At 44.1% G+C, this 19,225-nt stretch overlaps 1 protein-coding gene across 1 annotated transcript in view; it reads left to right on the forward strand.

Moving 5' to 3' along the window:
* LOC119464246 (uncharacterized) overlaps positions 1–19,225 on the forward strand; it is a 124,295-nt gene extending 105,070 nt beyond the window's left edge. Inside the window, exons 31-40 of the mRNA XM_049655424.1 lie at positions 3,897–4,040; positions 5,399–5,719; positions 6,936–7,220; positions 10,224–10,520; positions 15,428–15,712; positions 16,340–16,642; positions 17,296–17,556; positions 18,016–18,300; positions 18,412–18,550; positions 18,979–19,225. Coding sequence (XP_049511381.1) covers positions 3,897–4,040; positions 5,399–5,719; positions 6,936–7,220; positions 10,224–10,520; positions 15,428–15,712; positions 16,340–16,642; positions 17,296–17,556; positions 18,016–18,300; positions 18,412–18,550; positions 18,979–19,060 — 2,402 coding nt within the window. The 3' untranslated portion in view covers positions 19,061–19,225. The remainder of the gene's footprint in view (positions 1–3,896; positions 4,041–5,398; positions 5,720–6,935; positions 7,221–10,223; positions 10,521–15,427; positions 15,713–16,339; positions 16,643–17,295; positions 17,557–18,015; positions 18,301–18,411; positions 18,551–18,978) is intronic.

Below are 19,225 nucleotides of genomic sequence, written 5' to 3' on the forward strand. Positions count from 1 at the left end.
CACTGTCTGCATGAAACAGAACTTGTAACTTTCTTTTGACTCGTATTATTAGGTCTAGTTTCATAAATATAATTGGTATAGTTCTGCAAAACTAAGGTATTCTTAATGTGACTCCTGAGAAATATAAGTGATATTCACAGGTACAAATCAAAGTTGTCACTACATTCAGCGAGGAGGCTCGGGAAATCGCGAAGCAGCACTTTGAGAGTAACATTCGGAAAGCATATGAAGCTGCATAGTATAGGCCCTGTAGTAGACAGATGGCATGTCCAGATAAAAAAATTAAGCAGAACCATTGCACCTTCTTTATCAAATTTTTTATGAAGCGGGAACCTAGACGCTATATGACTAAATGCAACAGGTACAATTTGCTTTATTGTGATGTACGCAACCTGTAATCTCATTCAGTGTTTATTATTGCGATAGCAATTATATGGACACTCAAAAGCAGATTTCTGCCGTCGGCGTCGCCGTCGCCGTCGCCGTCGCCGTGAGGTTCCGTATGACGTCATTTGGAGATGAAATCGTCGCCGCGCGCCGAACGCTGTATGTGCGAGTGAAAGGGCGCGAGGGGCGCGTCTTTCACGGGGAGTGAACGCACGGCGGAGAACAAACGCGCGTTCTGTGCCGTGCTCGCTTAAGGGCTGCAGAAGTAGGCGTCTCGTTTCTCCTTTACAATCACCATATATGTAGAGCAAACGCGCCTTCTTCAGACGCGCGAGAGGCCGTGGGGGAGGGGGAAGGAAGGGAGGCGACGTTTAGTTGCGGCACCAAGTGCCTATTTATATCAGAGGCTCCAGCAACAGGCACCAACGCCGCACGCATTTTGAGCTAACGCGGGCAAAACGCCGATGGCGTCGACAATAGTTCTGCGTGTTGTTGCTACCAAAGCCGCTCACCTTACTTCGTATAACATTGCTGTGTTGCTATCGCATTCATTGCTTCGCCCTTAGGGCGAAACTGTGACATTTTTTTTACTCACCGCACCGGACACATTACCGTCACGCAGACTTTCTTTACGCGCTATACCGTTCACAATCTATCTAGAAAGCAAACAGCAATCCAAGCAAATGTACACATCAATTTCTCACGAGGACAAAGCTGATTTTTATCATGTGAAGAATGGTAATGATATGTCATACGAACTCAAGTAGGAAGCGTCAAGCAGGTCAAGTATTATATTGGCGCTGTGTCATTCTCGCACCAATGGCCTAAAAAAAGCTGGCACGCGCGCACGTGTAACGCAACGTGAGGCACGTGCCAATTCAGCAAGACAGCAGCAGCAGACAGTCAGCAAGTTCCTGAAGAGGTCGCTAAAAAATGAGATCCTTTCCACTACTGTGAAAATGGAAGCCAGCGAAGCTGTGACTAGGGTGGTTCTCCTGTAGTGAATATTTCTATAGCGAATTAATATATTATCATTATTGACTATATTGAGCGTCTTCGCATGTTCGTCAAAAGCAAGGACACCGGCATCTTGTTTTCGCCCGGCACATTAGTCGAGTAGTGCGTTTGCTGCCACAAGTCCGATGTTCTGCTGAGGCGTTGACGCGACGCGTACGAGATCTCTCCAGCTCCTCCTGCTCCCGGTGGCTCATACCCACATATCCAACGCGGCTATGACCCACACCTAATTTATTTTTTACCTTTCTCCCGTCTTTCCTTCTTTCCTTCTTTCTTTCTTTCTTTTCCCTGGCTCATATCCGTATATCTCTGGCTCAAACCCGCATATTCATTGCGGGTATGCGCCACACTTGATTTTACGTTAATCATGACGTAACTGACAAGCATGTGAAGTTATTGATGTCATGACATATCAGTCATGTTAGTGATACATTCGTACCCTTCCATGCCAATTTTGGTATAAAGCAAGTGAACGAGACGCCACAAAATTGTTGCTAACTTCCGGTGTGCAGGGACATGATCTCCTGGAACCTAGCCCATAACAGCTTCGCTGTAAAAGCTTCGATCTAAAAGGGGTCAGTTCTCCGTAACACTGATTCGTCGGCATTGCGTTCAGAGATGGAAGAAGAATGGCTTCAGCACCCGTGTGGGGCAAATTCCAAGCGTTTTGTTACCCAATCCAGGTTACACATCCACGTTGACAGGGTGGAATGGAGGCAAATTTTTTTTCATTCTTTTCATTACAAATATTAAACATGCGTGCATAAGTTATTTACACATATCGACCAAAACAGCGATAGCCGCGTCTACAAGCACAAAACAAACACTTCGCAGTACAATTATTAGAGTAAATATATCTCTAAAAGGGAGGCAAAATCATACACTTCTTCAGCAATGGGTACAAGCTCACGCATACTTCTCTCGTGCCATAGCTCTTTTAGATGGTCGCAACGTGTTTATTGTGATGATGATTTCCATAATATCACATATACTCACAGAGAGATATTGGCCAAGAAGCAGGCCTTACATATTGTGTCAACTCTAACACGCTCTTTGAGAGGATCGACGCATGTTGATGATTGTGGTTTCAATGTTATGGCACGGGCCAACACTGGGGGTTCGGCCAAGAACCATGTCTGAATGTTGAAAATGATGATGATGGTGATTTACACACAATGTTACATATCCTAGAAGTGGGCGGTATTTATCGAGTCATCGCCCACTACCTCCTTTGATATGAGCGCCGCGAGTTGATGATGGTTATAATTTTTATACGCTGGCACATGCAACGAGCAATCGGCCAAGAAGTGGCCGGTACCTAACTTAACATACACAAGAAGAAATTAAGAAATGCAAACAAATATTACATTTGCCACATTGCGTGTCACGGGTACGCGAGAGCATGTGCGCTGGCCAGTTTCATTTACACCATGGGTGCAGGAAAGTAATGAAAAAATTTATACCATTTCATTAACCGCCTCTCAAAAGCTTCAATTCACATATGTTGCAACGTGTACGCCAGATCTGCATGATTTTTTTTGCACTCGGCATTTCAGCAGTGTTCATGTGATCGATGAGAGTCTGAAGGTCTTGGTGAAAGGTCGTATAAGCGAAGATGCGCACTTCGCGCAGCCAACTTGGACGCTGCCTGGTGGCAAGAGGTGCTACAACATAAGCAGCAGAGAAGCGCGCTGAACTTCAAGGTTAGCACGGCAAAATAAGCAAGATGCCACCAGAAAAAAAAACATAATCGTGAAAATCACGAATAAAATAACGCAACGCCATTATTAACGCATAAGTATAACCAAATAACTTACTAAAAGAACTACTTATTACCACATTTAACAGCACATGCACCGTCTCGATGAAGTTGAAAGTTTTTAAAAGCCTCGTGTAGATGTACCCCATATTGGCTAGAGTTTCTGAGCTGAAACTCCCGAGTTTACATACAACCGCGTGCCTTTGCGATGCCTACACGCTCCAGTGAAAACACGCGCAATGAGGTCGTGGTCGGATGGATGGCAAATGTGTGCACATCAGACGCATGACTCAGTCTGCGCGCAAAGCAACTTCCCTCACGAATGCTAATCAGTGACGAGCCGTATCTTTTTTTTTTCAACACTGATTATCTCTCTGAAAGCACACATCCGAGGACAGTACTCGCAGTTGGACGATACGCACTTTCATTTTTGGCAAAGGGAAGACGGTAGGCAACAACAATTACGCATACCTGTCATGCTTATATGTCTGTTTGCCTTGGCTGCATGAGAAGGCCGCCAAACACGGTGTCATTTCCATTAAAAAGGTGTGCGTACATGGAGCGAACCTTTGCCCACTGAGTGCCAAATTTATAAATGTGCCCTGGGCTTGGCATTCCACTTCAGTTTGTCACGGAAGTGAGATGCGGCTCAATCATGCGCACGTATTCAATGGTTCTACTGCTCGTCGCCCTGACAATCTTTGACAAACAACAACAAATCGCATGCACGGAGTCTTACCGGAGGTGAGAAATGCTACCTGCAGCATTTTTATTGCCCAATTTGCTTCGTCGGTTTGTAATTTCTTGTTTTTAATCGACTACTCACAGGACGGTGGGACTGTTTCCTGTTATTCTCCTGCTGGCCCTAAACCTAAAGGTGAGTTGTCCCCAGTATGCATGCTACCGCGGTAATGAAGTTCACTACTGTTAATAGCTTTTGCACTAATTCAAAGCTTAATCTGCTGCTTAATGTTGTTAACTCCAAATTTATAAACTCATTACAGTGCTTTTTTCAGGTGGCATAATTTCTTAGTTTTGTAGACGATAGTCAGAGAAGTGCAGACGAAAACCCAGTGGCAGCCCTCACTCAGCAAAGGATATGATCTTGAAAAAGAAAAATACGCGTCATGATGCGCAATTATTACGTATTAGTCATGTTTCAAGTTCACGATTTCTCAAAATTTCGAAGCCACGCTGTAAAAAATGTCACTGCGCGAAATAGTGAAAGAAGCGCTGAATTACATCCAGTTGCAGTCCTTACAAGGTGATATTGTGTCAGAAAACATGCATTTTCTCCCTATGTCGCGTTTTCAGTTTGAGAAACAAAACAGCGTGGTAAATCATGTACAAATTTATTACTGCTCCACCTTACATGAAACTTTTCCTTATATTTATAGTTTATTGACCGTTTCTTTCACTATTACGAGAAATAGGAGGGCCTAAAAAAGACCAAAACGTTTTTAAACTTAAGGGATAAGCCGTAACTGTGCAAAAATAAGCGCATCCGAGTTAGATTAGAATTCATCCTTAAAAAGCAAGCCACTGAAGTCAGGTACTTGAACTCGATACATATGCGGTGATAATTAACTTTGCGCATGGAAGAAGTGTGAAGGAAATGGAAGATATGTAGTTTCGTGCTCAGTGTTCTTGCAAAGACCCGTTTTATTAGTTGCAGTACTACGTTAACTAACCCGACAGCAAACTGTTTCTGACAAGCCCTATTAGATTAGGGTTCGCAGTGCATAGAAAACTAGGAATGTATGCCGCCTCGATGAAGTTCTCGCTTATCTTCGATCTTGCATGCGAGTCGTGAGAAGCGTCGTCTTAAAGCTTAAGCGACGTAAATCTTTGCACTTCTCAGTGCGATTAAATTTGCCCCCTTTCTAAATAATTTTGAAAAAAAAGGTGTTTATCGTTTTCAACAGGTAGTTCTTGTCGAGCGAGATAGCTGCTTTATTTTCATATCCTGCTCTTCCCCGTTACAGATCACTAGAAATTTCGAGAAAGTTTTGTGCTGCTGGCTGCAGAAATGTTGCTTCTTTTGGTAAAGACGAGAATAATGATGCTTTTTGCTTTTTATCAACACATGTTGCAAATATAAATGAATAATAACAGAGTTTCAGAAAAAGAATCGTTTTCCAGATGATGCGCTCTCTTCAAGGACGCAGCGAATAATCATATAAATCAATAAAAATATTCTAGTCGTGAGTCACAAGATCTTCCTAATGTTTGCAGGTAATGAAAATCCTAGCGGACGAAAGCCTGAAACTCCAGCAGCGCCAACAAATGTGTATGCATCGGCAACTTGCGACAATCATGTGGTCATCACTTGGTCGTACTCTGATGAACCTGCGACGTCATTTTGGCTTCAAATGTGCATGACAGGCATCACAACCTGCCAAAGAGCAAATGTCGACAAAGACACACGGACATTCACTTTCCGCGTGGGACCGACAGAGAACACATATGAAGTTTCAATATGGGCGTCAAATGAAACGTCCACTCATGCTGTCAACAGCACATGTGTAACCGTCAACGTCACAACGTTCCCTTACGGTACGTGTCAACTTGTATACCACTTCTTTACTACGGTGTGACGGAAGCTTGGGTCTTAAAGTTCAGTGAATGCTTCTTGCGGAATGTATCTGTGCGTCTTTTAAGGGTTCTCATTCAATAAAGATCCCGAAAGCTGATGAATAATGGTAATGACGGCACGCGGACAGAAATATTCGAATAGGCCGGTAATCGCCGTGTATGGAGGTAGCATGGTTTTCTTAGCTTTTCATGCTTTTGCGGGTCTTGCGTTGTTCATCGACGAAGTTAAGCGAAAATCAGCACAGGAGGGTATTCGTGAAGGCAAATGGTGGCTGAAATGCAGTGAAGAAATTGAATGTTGTGCAGTTGAAATCCAATACTACCCTCTTCATGAAGTTTCTTTTCGGTGCTCACTGAAATTTATTAATTGGGAGTATAAGGCAAAAAAATGCTAAACCCGAAAAAAAATATATAATAGGTATAGACATCGCGTAACGGCAGCATCGCTGTTAGAGCATCATTGTTTACTTTTGACAAAACTACGCACAACATCTGCATAAACTTGCGCTGGACAGTACAATAATGTGCCAAGATTTCAGTTATTATAGGCTATTCATTACCCTTTTTCCAGCTCCTAATTCATATTACTTGAATATCTTTCTATCGTAGTTTAGTGAAGGCAGACACAATAAAATAACATGCCACTAACTTAAATTTAATGACCAGCAGCGGTTTTAATGGAGGCCTCAAGCAAAGCTGCAGAACTTCCTGTATTGTTTTTTTGTACTATGTTATAGCGATAGCGAGCAGAGGCCACACTGTATTTTGTTGGTTCGCTCGCATAATCAACCGACTAACGCGCTGACGTCCCCACCCAATGCCGCAGTGCGGCAATATTCTAGCACTTCTTTCACTGACAAAATGGAAAACATGGATGACCAGAAAAAAGTTATAAGTGAACGAAGCGAACAACTGCATACTCAAAGCAAAAAAAAAAAGCTTCATGTACATCACGTTGTACCGTAGCCGCCTAAGCAAAGCGCGCCTTTGATGTGACTACGTGTACTTGGGATCTGCAAATGGCGCGGCAATTAATTAACTCATAGCTGGGCAAACACGAGAACGTAATTAAAAATCAGCTCCGAAATCACAAATGCTGCCCCAACTAGCGGTCATCTGCAGCAGGGACATACTATGGAGCACGGAATGATTAACACTGTTAACTTTCACATTTCAGTTCCCTTGATGGACTCGGTCGCTGTGAGCGCGGTCACTGCCAGCGCGCTCAGAATTACATGGACAGTGGAGTGGAAGTACAAATTGCGTCTCTCCGTCTGCCCATTCGAAGGTCTGAAAGAACGCTGCAATGAACACTTCGTCGACGGTTTGGCGCATGTTTACACAATCAGTGGCCTGAATGCCAGCACGCTGTACCAGGTTGACACGACCGCCCAGGTGACTCGCTACGGGTTGACTTGTACCGGTCCTGTGTTTGAGCAGGACGTGATGACATTTCCTTCTGGTGAGCTGAGTTAATCAATTTCTAGGTATTCTTCTATAACTTCGATAAAACATTTCATGAGAAATATGACTACATACACTGCGTCAAATATTAACGAGACACGCAGTAGTAACATGACCATGAACAATTGAAACGAGAAATTTAGTTCCGTTAAGCATTTACCCATTCATGTTGAACTTTCGGTTTTGTGTATCGGGAACCTTTGCAGCACCTGCGTGTCAATAATACTATTCGAACTAGCCCCATCACAATTCTTAATCAGTGGAACATTGTAAACGAAACATAACAGTGTATGACGGAATGGTGCGTAGGAGTCAGTAAGAATTTTGTTCCCTACTAGCGGGTGTCCAATATACTCGTACATGTGGTCAGAAAGGCTGACGCCGAAGAGGAAACATTTATGGAAAAATTGGCGCAGCTGTTCTATTTACTTCATCTTTACCAAACTCTTTAAGAAAGGTTTGTTTCAAGATATTGTAAGGCATGATATATCATTGTTAACGTTGATACAGTCATTAGACGTTGACAATTTGGTTCTACATTGCCACTGGCACATAAAAAAGGATAAATCATATATTAGAAGTGGCTGTGCATTTTACAAACTCAGATGCACAATTTTTAAGGTTCAATACCTATGATTTGCTTTGACGTAAGCGCCGTTTAATCGGCGAAGCCAATATTGGCGGCAGTGGCGGAATGATTGTGCAAGTTACAATAACACGAACTGAGTCCATGCACCTTGGAGCCATAGTATAACTAATATAATTATTTTTAACCAAAGGAAAAAAAAGTTATGCAGATCTGACGCTTATCTTCTGCAAGACGTTTTAAAGCCTAGGGATTCCACGCATGCCCGTAAATCACAAACGCGGAAACCCTCACCACGTGATCTGCATGAAGCAAGTCTATTTCTCAAGCCTATCATCGGAATTAGCCCAGTTTATTCTATTGCTAACTCCAGACCCGGCCCACCTTATACGGCAAGAAGCCAACTAAGCAGACGCACAAAGCGAAAGGCATAGAAAGTTCCATCTTCAAACAGCTTTATCAGCGCAAGAAACGACATGTAAGACAAGGAAGTGCACGCTAAGGCGAACGTGTGCGCATGCACATGGCACATGCGCTATTTTCTGGCGTTCGCGCCTTGTGTAATAAGCATTCGGTTAAGAAACAGCGCTGTCCGCTTGTATTTCTTTGTCATCCGTGTCGTTTCTTGCACTAAAAAAGCTCTTTCAAGATAAATCAATATCAACTAGCTGAACTTTCAGTTCTTTTATGGAAAGCTTCACTTCAAAAGGGATTTATGCACTTGAATGCGTATGTTTGTAGCACTGAAGATATTTAGGTATTCTCTGTTGTATCACTGCGCAATTGCGTAGAGAAAACAGTGCCGGCCACCGGACATCTGTAGGGATTGTAAATGTACATAGCAGCCGACTCGCTGTCAGGGTTGTACTGTGTGAGCTACTCGGCAAGACTGCAGCAGCGGTAGTATACACTCTAAAATAATTTACACCCTTAAAAGTCAAAATGGGAGTAAATGTGTCTATAACTCGCACCCTAACAGCCAAAAACGGTGTTAGGGTGTGAGTGATAGACTCATTTACACCCTTTTTCACTTTTAAGGGTGTAAATTATTTTACAGTGTAGTAGCAGCAGCCACCACCGCCGCCGGCCGCAGAAGAGTTCGTCTGGAAAACTTTGAAATCTAATGGCCTCGATATACCGAGCGGTGCTGTGGCTTATAAAAGACAAATAAGTTCTCTCGTCTAGAAACTGCTGAATAGGCTTCATCCGGAACAGCCAATTACGGACATGAATGCAGAAATCAGCTCCAATTAAGGACAAGCCCTATAATTATGGGCAGCCACCAACGTCAGTGCATAATTAGCTTATTACGGGCGCGTTTTACAGCTTCACTTTAGACGCATGCAAGCGAACTGGCATGTGTTCGTTTTTTTTTAATTAGTGCTAGATTTTTTACAACATCGACAAATTAGCGGCGCAAAAAAGAAATCGCCTGAAGGAACTTCATTTTGCTCTGCTAAATGCTATCTACAATTTTCTGCTGAACAGAGGCCGTAAATATCAATACTTCAAAAGTCGCATAATCAATAATTATCTATCCCACTTGCGTCACCAAACAAAGCGATGGATTCGGTGCCCAAATACTGGCAGGCCATACTAGCTGTCGATGTCAAAATTTGCGAATGGAACCTCACTAAATCTTGCTCAATTAAACCTGTATCAGAACGGTGGATAGTAGCCGAGACTGACTTTTCTGTCGTTACTATAGCAAATTATATATATATATATATATATATATATATATATAGATCTGTAGAGACACGGATTATACACATAGGAAGCTAAAGACACCTTAAAGAAAAAAACTGAGGTTTGGAGCTCGACATGTAGAACATAAGCTTCCAGCGTATGAACCTGAAGGAGGCAGAATATATCGGCAATATTATTGAGATATTAAGATAACGTTTCGCAGTTAAAGGGCGTCTGTTAGTCATCCAGATCACTTGATATAATTTTCAACATTATTATGTTAACATTAACATTATTATTTCAACATCATTATGAAATGAATCTGATGCTGTAGATAATCTTAAATGGAACAATGTCGTACATGACATGGAATGCCACTTCCTGTATGAATTTTTACTTGGACAAGCACAATGTGGCAACAGTCTCTTCTCAGTGCATAGTAGCGTTCTTGCTAAGAACAATCTTCAGCATATTGTACTGTAAGCATTCAGTCGGTTGGCCGGCTGTCGGTCAGTCGAATGAGGCGAGTATTGGTCATGTGAAGGTGTGCGTGTTATTGGAGCTGTCTCGGGCAGTCGTTCATTCGTGGCTGTGGCGTCTGGCTGAATTTTTTTGAAATTTATTATCGTCTATATCAGCCACTCAAAATAATATTTGCGTGGCAGGTCGTCACAACTTGATTTAGAATTTTGGTTGCTGAAAATGGGCCTCTCTATTTGTTCTCAGATATAGGTCCTGTGCAAAACCTCAACTACAAGGTCATCAATGTAACGGTAATATCTGCATGCTGGGATGAGCCTTCCGAAGCTCGGGAGGTTGACGGCTACACGATGACTTGTAGAAGCAACGCGAGTGGTCAGTCTACGACTGCTGAATACCTTCACAGCGGCAACGTGAGTTTTCTTTTGGACGTGAAGGAGCAGCTGGCGAATTTCAGCTGCGCGGTCAACGCGTTTGCAACGAGAGAAAGCGGACGTCAAGAAGGCCTGCCTACAGTATTCGAAGTAGCAACTCATGGGATAGGTTTGTTTTTTTTTAGTTTTTATCTCTTTACTTATTCTATTTGTTGAAGTAGCAGCCTATACGCCGATTCATGCGGGTGTCTCAACTGCACATCTGCTAACTGCTAATTCGTTTCTCTATATAGTTCCTTATCTATCCACGCAATGCCTGTGCGCCGCTACTTATTGTGCGCAAATATCTCTGTGCGCCACTCATTCGTGGCTCAGGATAATGTAACCATGCGGCATACAATACCACGTCTTCACCAATTAGCAGGTAAGCTTTATCTGCATGTGGGAATAGCCTTGCGGGACACGGTCGTAGATGAGGCAGCGTAAAAAATACAAGACAGCGCTACGCCGCAGTGCGTACCTTTTGGGCGTCGGTGTCTTGGGCACTGTTGGTACGTCGAGGTGCACCCATTTCTATGAGGGCGGAATGAAGAATGTACTCGTGTATTTAGATGTAGGGGCACAATAAAGAAAACCCGGTGGCCAAAATTCAAATAAAGTCCGCGAATACAGTGGGTCTCAAAGCCGAAGTGTTGTTTCGGTACGTTGTTTTAAACTACTCAATAATAACTATTATTGTCATAGCAATTATATGGACATTCTGGGCGAAAATGCTGCCGTCGTCGTCGTCGTCGCCGTGAGGTTCCGTATAAATTCCACGGGTGATAAAATCGTCGCCGCATGCCATACGATGTATGTGCGAGTGAAAGTATGCGACAGTCGGCCGGCAATTCCGGCTCGCACACACAAGGGCTGGAAGCTGGAAGGAAGCGCAACATTCCTGTCGCGCACAAAGCTCTGGAGGGGGGGGTGGAGGGGCCACGTCTTACTGCGTCTGCACGCATCGCGCCGGAAGTCTCTGAGAGGGGGGGGGGGGGAGGGGGCAGGTGGAGGGGCCGCGCTTTACTGCAGCCGCGCTCCCGCCTGGCCGGAAAGCTTCAGGGTGACGATAGGGCGGGAGGGGGGGGGGGGGGGGGGTTCTGCGCCACGAGCGACCGCCCGCGCGGCTTTATCTTGAAAGCCGTCTGCGGCGGGACGCATTACGCCCTCCCTGTGTTTTCGCGGCTAAGATCGCGTTGATGTGAGCGCCGGCACGCAACTCCATTCGCTGGCTGCTGCGCTGACTCACTCCAGCGTTTTGACAGCCAGTTTTCGCGGTCATCAAGTGGGATTCGTCATGTTTACTTGTGCGCGCGTGACACCATGCTTGTTAGTTTAATTCGTAGTGCCTATGTTTACAAGTTTGCATGGCTGATGAAACTACTATCCTTACTTTGCTTACCTGTCCACTAATTTGCTATTGCAATCAATGCTTCGCCTTTCGGGGGGAACTGCGTCTTTTTACCTAATAGATCAATTGATTTATGACATTAGTCCGAAAAAATCCTATGTTCTCCCCATTACTTGCTTACGCTGAGCAAGCGGGTGCAGCCCAGCGGAACCCAAAATTTTCTTCCTAAGTTCCTAATTAAGCTGTGGATCTTCAATGGATCGTACTCTAGCAGCACCTGAAAATATAAAACACGAAAGTCATCATGGCAATGCAGAAATTAATACAGTGAAGTGCATATACTTGTTCTTATTTGTTAACTTTAGAGTTCACGGTGGTAAGATACATTCACACGATGAAACGGATCGCTGGTTGAGTCTGCACTAGCTCTAAGCAGATTCTCTCTGGGGCGCATTGGGGCACGCCGTATTTCGCCGGCGATAAACTAGGTCACGCTCGCCGGCGGTCTCAATTAGCGCACCGCCTCATCATGTGTGAGTGCTATCCCAGTTCCGACTATGCGCAAGACGTAATCAAGGTGTCCGTTTTCTTTTGTGTCGACGACTTGCGCAGCTTCCACAAAAAGCGAATCCCTTATATCCGATTTCACTCTCGCCATGGATACTTTGGTGGCTTCATCATTTGCCTCAAGGACACTGTGTTTGTGCAAAATGCTGACTTTGCTTCTGTTTTATTTATTTGAGGCACGTGATTAATGACCGAGTTCGATCGGTTCGATCGACCGACTGTCGACATCACTGCCAACTATCACTTCTGTAGAGCTAGCTCGGTTGTTTTATCTGAGCGCAGCTTTGCCCGAATGTAAACGCGTTTTCTTTGCCTTTTTCGTATCCGCCTTACTCTTTGTGACTGATCCTTGCATCGTCAGGCTATCACATCGGAACGCCATAGTGTGGCGCATACGGATGTGGATCGGAGCAGCCGACACGAACACTCATACACACAGTGACACGAACACGCATCATCCATTTACAAAAGTGTTCTTGCGTCCGCTTCGGGTTTGTGCTACGCTAGTATTTCACTATTGTGCACGAGCTCACTGTGCGGCTGCAGTGAGAGCATAGCAGCTCGCGACACCATAATAAGCTTTGAACAAGAAGAATGGAGGACAGCGAGGGGCGGGAACAGCGAATAAGCTGGAATACAAAATCCCTTTTGTTCCAGGCTTTTGTGACCACCCTTTTGAATGAGTATACTATAGGATTTTTTGGATGAGTTCCCGGGGTCATTTCCAATCCCGTTCTGTTCATCCTTCCGTTTTGTGTCCCCCCCCCCCACCCCCCCCCCCAAAAAAAAAAAAAAAAAAACTGTAGCACCATATAGGCTTGCATAGGTTAACATCTGTGATCACCCAAACTTATGTACGCTTACCGCCACTTACTTCGGGGCGCCCGGACCTCCAACGCGATATTTTGTCAGAAAGCCGTCAGGTGCCGACAAACATCCGCCCAAACCATAGAGAGTTTCATAATGTAATTACTAGAGGGAACACTGGCCCTAGTGTCTATGGCAGGTGCAAGCGGGGTGCTTGAGCCCTAAGTTAAGCCAGCATGGGAATTATGTTTAGAAGGTGGATTTACCTAAACGTCGTCTTTCTGGCTTCAACGGCTTCGTGACTTCGCAAACTTGTCATTTTAAAGAAAGTACTCTTTTATAAAAAATTTGCCGCGTATCTGCGTGCTTCGCTGCAAATGTCGTCGAAAGAAGATAGTCTTCTGCCGGCCGTACTACATGAGTGCTGGTCTGATCCGCGGCCACCCGTGATGCTGTTCTCGTACCATTTCCATCCTGGCATGAAGGTTTGTTTGAACAGATTTCATTTTACCGCATTTTTTCATCAAGCGGCCATTTATGTTTTGCCCTGCCTCAGACAGCGCTTCCTTTATGTTGAATCGGCCGCATCTGGCTGGCATTGATAAAATTGAGGAGGCGCTGCGTGAGACATGGACGCCATCTGGCAATACATCGGGAAACATGAGCTTGTGCAGAGGGTTTCCTTCCTCCATGGCAGAGGGCGCTCGTCGGCGCGAAGTCGGGGAACGTCGTTCGTCGGCGTGCATAGCATGGCATTTTCAGCGCAGCTTAATAAACTAGGGTCTTTAGAGTTACGCATCTATGTATTTTCTATTAAAGGAACACACCTCCTAATACTTACCTAGTGATGTTGCGCCTCAGATATGCGTAATATTTACTTTGTGATCGATAACGTTCACAAGTATGAACAGCCGTACCAGTTTAAGTAGTGTGGGCGGTAAGCAAGTGGTCCAACTTTGGCCGGGTGGCTGAATCGGGTGACAGACAGACAGACAGACAGACAGACAGACAGACAGACCAAATTTTCAGCTTTTAAGTTCCCCAAGAAAGACTATCGTCTTTAATAACTACATAAATATCATTAGGATTGTCCGACAGCAGGATTTGAATACAAGCTGTCAAGTACAGAGGACTGATATTCAAACCAATATGCCATGGACGCATGCAGCTACAAGCGGCATAGGACACCCTTATTAATTTCTCGTAGGCAAGCGAGCGAGTTGACACGCTTAGCGCAGTTAGAACGCAGACGAGAACTTGCGCGGGCAAGGTGCGCGCGGAAAACGCAGGCGAGGCCGTCGGCGGGAAAGTATGCGAGAAAGATATCGCTAACGTTTCTTTCATTCATCAAACACATAATTGGTGGTAAAAACGAGTTTATTGGGGAGATCGTCATCGTGAGCGTGGTAATCTTTGGAGAAGCTTATCTATTAAAATACGTTGTTTGAAGTGTAGAGTATAAGCTTGACACCTAATTATTCCATAGAATGCTATTCACTATATGACAATTCCCTAGTGGAGAATTTCTGCCCCAATTTCCTTTTCCTAATAAAGCTTTCTTTTTGTAAAAAAATAAGGAACTTTGTAAAAAATGTGCGCTTCTTGCTGTTTGTCTTTTCTTTTTGGCTTTACGGTGTTCACATCTGGTTTTCTTGCTCCTTGAAACAAAGATGGCGTCGCTCGGCTGCCACAAGCGTGACTGATTGCTTCTAAGCTAATACGAATTCGTCTATCAGAAGCAAATGATGACGACGGTGTGCTGCGGAATGTTTCGTTGTCTGCATACGATAACGGGAAAGGTACCGTGTAGCGTGCAACTGATAGTGCCAGCGCAAATTTGCCGCTGGTCGCGATGGCCAGCCACCTCGACATCGGCAACCTGGCCATCTTCCGCGAGTCCGTCAGCTGCGCAAGCCTAACTGCGATTACGAACTGTACGTAAATGAAGCTGCCCATTTCATAAATTCCATGGCGCGCATGGTCGGTATTCTCTGTGATTCACTGTCACCGATGGTAATAATTTTGACAGCGTTTCACGTGTAGAACTGGAAGCGTCGGTGTGTACATGGGCCACAGTGCTCCTGGCACTTTGCCATGACAGCGTTCAACATCAGGATGGCAGTCACCTTGGAAAGCTTTGCTTGTAGCACAACACGCATCGATTGTTGCGCTAGAACGCTGGCAGTGTCAGTTGTATAATCGCGTTCCAGAGCAGTCGTGGTCGGCTACAAGGTTTACAGTGTTTTCTTCTAAGAACTAAAACACCAGATTTACGGTTTATTGTTTTTTGTCTTTTTCTTTTTCTTGACCAGCGGCGCCCCGTCAAGTCACCCTCATGAATGCCACAAAGACCAGCCTCACTTACTCATGGCTGGTAGATCCCAGCGCAAAGAAGTGCCGAATTCAAGTCAAGGCCTTGTCTCCTAATTATACTGCTGCGAATATCACACACTGGCTCTCCGAAGTAGTCGACTCCCGATTCGTCAAACGCACGGTGCTCCGTTTGTCGCCAGGAACGTTATACGAAATATGCATTCAAAACTGCGCTGGCTACTGCGGTTTGTCAACAGTAGTCAGGAGCATGACAGAAGTAGATGGTGAGTAATTTGATGCACCGCCATTGATAATCAAACGGGGTGACTGCAAGATGCAAACATATGGGTTTTTTTATGCGCGAGATGCATACGAAGGTCAGCATCGCAAGGTTCACGTCATTGATTCTTAGGTAAACTTCAGCCTGATGCTTGCTTCAAATATGCATTTTATGAGTATAGTAGCTCACGGCGACTTGAAAATTCAGGCAGGACATCGCCGTAGCCGCATTTACACAATGAGGAAGATAAATAAATTCCAAGAACTGAGTTTTAGAAACATTTGAGCGTTATATTTTTCCCTTTCCGTCAATGTTTCTTGGTGCTACTGCTTGAAACGTACAGGCGCCAATTACATCAATTTTCTAGCCTAGCAGTTCAACTGCTCTAAGATTAAAGAGGACAAAGTACAATAATATATTCGGTTATTCTAATCATCAGTAATGCAGGTAGTAGAGGACATTTGCGAAAATTCAAAGCTGCGTACCGGAGCTAAAGTTAATTCGCTAACTCTCTCTAGAGTCATTGTGCATACCGCTCGTTGGCTCAGATTACTGAGGCGGGCAATATGGAGCAATGCATGTGAATTGTACAGCCGATTGATCTGATACCGTATTTATCTTACCTTTCCAGCACCGTCTCCTGTGTGGCAGCTTCATTCCAACCTGAAAGGCTTTTCGGATGTCCTGTTGACTTGGGCACGACCCCAGAAGCCAAATGGACCGATTGACGGATACACTATCCAACTATTCAACAAGAACACGAATGAAACTTATATACAAACTGTTGACGGGGAATCACTGAATCTCAGCGTTCACCTACGCAATCAGTTCACGCACTTCAAGGCCTCCGTCTCCGCCTACAATATTGATCACGCTCATAATGTGACACTGCAGGGAGTTGCAGAGAACACAGACTTCATCACTCTTGGAGAAGGTAATTCTATCTTTTTTTATACTCTCCCTGGTGATGAGCGATGTGAATGCTTTAAAAAAGGTTCATAGTGTGACATTCTAAATATACAAAACGGGAACTTATCTTGCCATGACACTAACTAGACAAAACACGATTGGTATACCTCGGTGCTGCACGCAAGAGCACATCATGTTTTTAACGTTTTGTGTGTTGTCTCAGCGCATTTTACAATTAGCACTCTAGTAGAGAGTAGGATCTCAGACAAAAGTGACATCATACATGGAAGGGGTGATGTGTGGAGGTGGTGAGAGAATGTAGCAACAGAAAGGTTAACGTCTGAAGACTAGGAACCATACAGGCCTTCACGAATTATTACCCACTTTGTTATATATTGAATATATTATTCCTTAATGTAATAGTACAAAACTGACTGAAATTCAGCAAAACAATCTGTAGGTTCCTACATACGCTCGTATTCTGAAACGTTATCCACTTCACTCGTTCACGTTATGTTTATAACCTAGTAAAAGTTCAAGATAGTCAAGAGATTATAAGAGATCTAATAAGCTGACATGACTTTGATCAGCAAAGGAAAACACGTCTGATGTGCATGTTCCAGTTGTGCGTTTTATCTCAAAGTGTAACACGTCTTCCTCAATTATTTTTTTACGCAGGCCCATTTCCTCCTCTTCCTAAAGTTGAAACCGTCGAGGAACGTCAAGCTACGCTGTACTGGAAGACACCCCATGACCCAAGATACAACATCACTCAGTTTTGCGTCTCCGTGATTGGAACCACGTGTTCCTTTATTTCAGACAATCATTATGTTCTCGACAAACTACTGCCGTATCAGGAATACACTGTTAACGTGTCTTCGTGCAACAGCACGAGATGCGGGCAGGCGCGTTCTGTCCACTTCGTTACTGATGTTGGAGGTAAGTGTGATTTTCAAATATAGTACAAAGATGTACAGAGATTCAGATGTATTGTGGACAGACTACGTCTTTCGTATTAGATCTGCAGCTCTCTCCTAAAGAGTACGTTCTCTCTTCGTTAGGGGATAATTAAGCAACAGTAAAGTAGGTCGCTGCAAAATGACTGCTTTTGTTTAAGCGGAAAGAGATTTTTATATGCGACCAGTTGGCAAGCGTTTTGCCATTAGCTCATGATTGTTTATTTTGGGTGACCAAATAGCCGCCTTAGAGCTCACTGAATACGCGTTTAGATTGTTCAGCGATCTGTCACCAACGGCTTTCGTTACATGAAAATTATATAATGTGACCGCTGACAACCACGAGGTCTTGTTTGGCCTATGACAACTGCTAAATTTCTAAACGCTTATGCGAAGGATAGTGCTGCGGCCGACCATTAATATTTTTGGTTTCTTGTTACAGTTCCCTCTCTACCCAGAAGCTTAACGATAGAGTTATTGGGAACATCTTGGATTGAAGTGCAATGGCGAAATCCTCAAACACCGTGCGGTCCCATTAGCGGATACACCATTACATGGAGCAATGGAAAGGAAGGCATCATGGCCACGACTAATGAAACCATGTTCAACGTGACAAGCTTGAAATCCGGCACCTTCTACAGTATATCTGTATATGCTTTCAACGATGGTCACCAGCAAAGAAAGCGTGGACCCGCAACACTCGTAAACGTTTCTACGCTTTCAGACCGTAAGTTTCCACCTCCCGCTGAAGTGTTTTTATCGGCAGTGCGCACTATCGTGGATCATAACAAAAGACAGCTGCAAGATTCAATAGTGTAGCGCCATTTACTCTTTGCAGGAACACCGCTTGAAGGTACATCGACCTTCACAATAGCAATTGTTGTCACGACATTGTGCGTGGTGACACTGGTAGCATCTGTTTACATCACTTTTCTAAAAAGAAGGCAAAGAAAGCTGGCACACACTGTGGAGGAATTGTAAGTTTGTACCACTTTTCACGGTCACACTGCAATACTCACAGACGTAATTTAGCCAACAAAACTTAGCACCCTGTTCTACGCGTTGGAATACGGAGAAATGACTTTTCTTCGAGGCTGCTACGGTGATTATCTATGATATGCCAGAAATGATCATTCTGATTTCGCTGCGGATCTGGATGTTATAATTTTTGATGGAATGAGATCTTCATTGCTAGCGAACAAAGGGAAACTGGTCCAATACTAATGAGACTTTATTCAGCGATCAGGGGCTGCACGGTAGGCCAGTGGTTGTAGTGCAAATAATGTACCAGTAAGCAGTTTAGTCTTTATGCATTGCCCTAAAATGTATTAGGCTTGTGTGCCAGATTTGAACGTGTACAATAATAAAAGAAATCTAAATATTTACGGTCTATTTTCTCTTTCAGTGATTGCCATCCACTGGTCTCCGAAGAAACATTACCATCACCGAGAAAGCACATATTAAACTGCTTTTCTTCGAGCGTATGAGTCCGGTCCAGTGAGAAAGAGAGAGACAGGGGAAACGAGAGTGTACATCTACATTAGTGGCTTCAAGCATTTATCTGTTCAAGAAGTTGGAAAATCCGTATATGTTTCTGATCGAACAGACTTTCTCGCCAGTTAATGCGTCTGGAAGATTACATAGGATCCAGT

This window comes from Dermacentor silvarum, chromosome 9, assembly GCF_013339745.2.
Source record: "Dermacentor silvarum isolate Dsil-2018 chromosome 9, BIME_Dsil_1.4, whole genome shotgun sequence".
NCBI classification, from domain to species: Eukaryota; Metazoa; Arthropoda; class Arachnida; order Ixodida; family Ixodidae; genus Dermacentor; species Dermacentor silvarum.